The sequence below is a fragment of the Trichechus manatus genome, unplaced genomic scaffold (genome assembly GCF_000243295.1).
Source record: "Trichechus manatus latirostris isolate Lorelei unplaced genomic scaffold, TriManLat1.0 scaffold00187, whole genome shotgun sequence".
NCBI classification, from domain to species: Eukaryota; Metazoa; Chordata; class Mammalia; order Sirenia; family Trichechidae; genus Trichechus; species Trichechus manatus.
In genome coordinates, this window is record NW_004444123.1 from 128,342 (window position 1) to 130,726 (window position 2,385).

The 2,385-nt window shown below is 38.4% G+C and overlaps 1 protein-coding gene across 1 annotated transcript in view; it reads left to right on the top strand.

The window, feature by feature from the left end:
- USH2A (usherin) overlaps window positions 1-2,385 on the top strand; it is a 551,884-nt gene that overhangs the window by 64,783 nt on the left and 484,716 nt on the right. Inside the window, exon 13 of the mRNA XM_012558807.1 lies at window positions 447-608. Coding sequence (XP_012414261.1) covers window positions 447-608 — 162 coding nt within the window. The remainder of the gene's footprint in view (window positions 1-446; window positions 609-2,385) is intronic.

The following is a 2,385-nucleotide window of genomic DNA, read 5'->3' on the forward strand; positions in this document are numbered from 1 at the left end:
TGGGGCAGTTCTACCCTGACCTGTTGGATCATTATGAGTTGGAATCGACTTGACAGCAGCGGGTTTTATGAACAGAACTCACCAATGTTTCCCATCTTAGATCAAAAGCTTTTCGAGGGCAGGGTCTCTATCTGTTCTATTCGCTTTAATAGACACAGCTCCACGTAGACATTATGGGTTAATAATACTTTTGACGAAGTAACACAAACATCAATCAACTGAACTGTTATAAGTACTCACCATCCATCACTGACGCAAATTCTCATAAATTCAGGACAGTTATTTAGCACTGTTCCTAAAGCAATTACTGACAAGCTGCCCACGAATCAGGAACATGTGCATGCATGGGATTTCAGGCTTATTCCATGATTTATTGGTTTGGGTCTAAAAAGTTTGAATGAGAAAAGTAAACTAAAATTAGACTCCATAAATCTTTTTTTCTACAGCCCCACAAGAGGTTCAGCCACCAGTAGCCAAATCTCTTCCCAATTCTTTGTTAGTCTCCTGGAAACCACCCAAACAAGCAAATGGCATTATAACTCAGTACTCGTTATACATGGATGGGATGCTAATCTATTCAGGCAATGGGGAGAACTACACAGTCACAGGTAAGACTTCTACACTTATTAGAATATCTGAAAACTGGATTTCTGAAATTGGGTTACTTATTTTCCTCTCCTGTTAAATGACTTCAGTTCAGTTCCATGATCTTTATGGTCACATTAGATTTATGATCCAGCCCAAAGCTTAAAAAGTAACCCAAGGATCATCTTGCCTCTCAGCTCCTCCACCCAGGCTGTCTTACTGTATTTCTCTACTATAGATCCCACCACTTCTCACCCAGATCCTTCCACTAATAAATACTGTTACCCAAGTCCAGAGTTGACCTTGAAAATATTTGAAGCAGACAGAGCTCAATATATAACTCTGCCTCCAAATGACCACAGGATTAAAACTGAGACCCAGTCATTCTCCCAGTTCCTGACTGACTCAGTGATGTCACTTCAGATAAATCCCACTGTCCCATGCATGGGGCTACTTGCTTTCAAAACCTCACCAGTGTGGACTAATCTTAAGACTCAGATGTGTGACTCCTTGTAGTCTGACTTTTAGATCCTTTGAGATGAAACATATGATACGTATCCAGATCATTTCATAAGGCACTAAAATAAAATCAAGTAAATTGTTGAAAAAAAACTTTTTAAACACAGAGGCTTACATTATGTATGTTGTCTGGTGTCTGTGCAGTGTTTAGATTTGTAAAACACCTGGAGCATTCATGTATTTTACATTACGTTCGTATACTATATTTGACTATCAGGTTAGGCATTATGAATCAAAAACTGATCGATAAAAAAATGGAAGCATAGAGATAGTAACTTCCTTATGAAAAATCGCAACAAGCTAGAGTCAGAGACAGGATTAATTATTTATGCATTCACTCATTCACATTAATGCCAGGTATAAGGTTATGACAGGGAGCCAGTCAGACACCGTCCCTCCTCTCTTGGTGCTCACAGTTCATGGGGGCACATACAGATTCTGAGCTATTTGAGGACAGTTTCAAGGCATTCACCCAACTGCATTTTCAGGGCTTCTATGTTTTCATCTCATCTCTAGTGTGAGAGTCGGAATTGACTCAACAGCAACTGGTTTGCTTTTTTTGGTTCTAGTCTGAGAAACTTAAAAGGATAAGAACTATTACTTTTATAGTTTATTCATCATGGTTGGAAAGAATTCTGTAGTACATGCCCTGTGAAATAGATATTATTGTTACCCCTATTTTACAAATGAGGAAATGGAGGCATAGAACGTTAAATAACTTCCTCAGGGTCACAGGACCTGTGAGGAGTAGGCTTTGATACCAACCCAAGCATTCCAGCTACGTTGAAGACAGCATGGCTTCAAACGAGTTACTTAACTTCTCTGAGACTTGGTTTCTACATTTATAAAACAGGAATAACTATGATTTTCAGAATTTTAGAGAGAATTAGAGCCATATATGAAACAACCAGCCCGTTATTAGCACTTAGTAGACAGAGTCTCTAATTATTGTATCCTGTAGAATACAGAACTCATGTGATAAGCTGAAAGGGATATTAATCTCTCCCTAACAATAATCTGAAGCCATTTTATCTAAAACTTTTCTAGACCACAGAAGTATTATATCATAAAAAATGAAAATACTCCATGGTATGAACTTTACACAATTTACTTGTACTGATACTTAATACATGAAGGAGTTCTGAAGAACCAAAACATATCATAGTGCATGATGGGAAGTCACACCCATTAGATCCAACATGGAGTACATGGGTGGTGCAAAGGATTAACACACTCAGCTACTAATCAAAGGGTTGGATGTTCCAGTCCACCCAGAAGCAC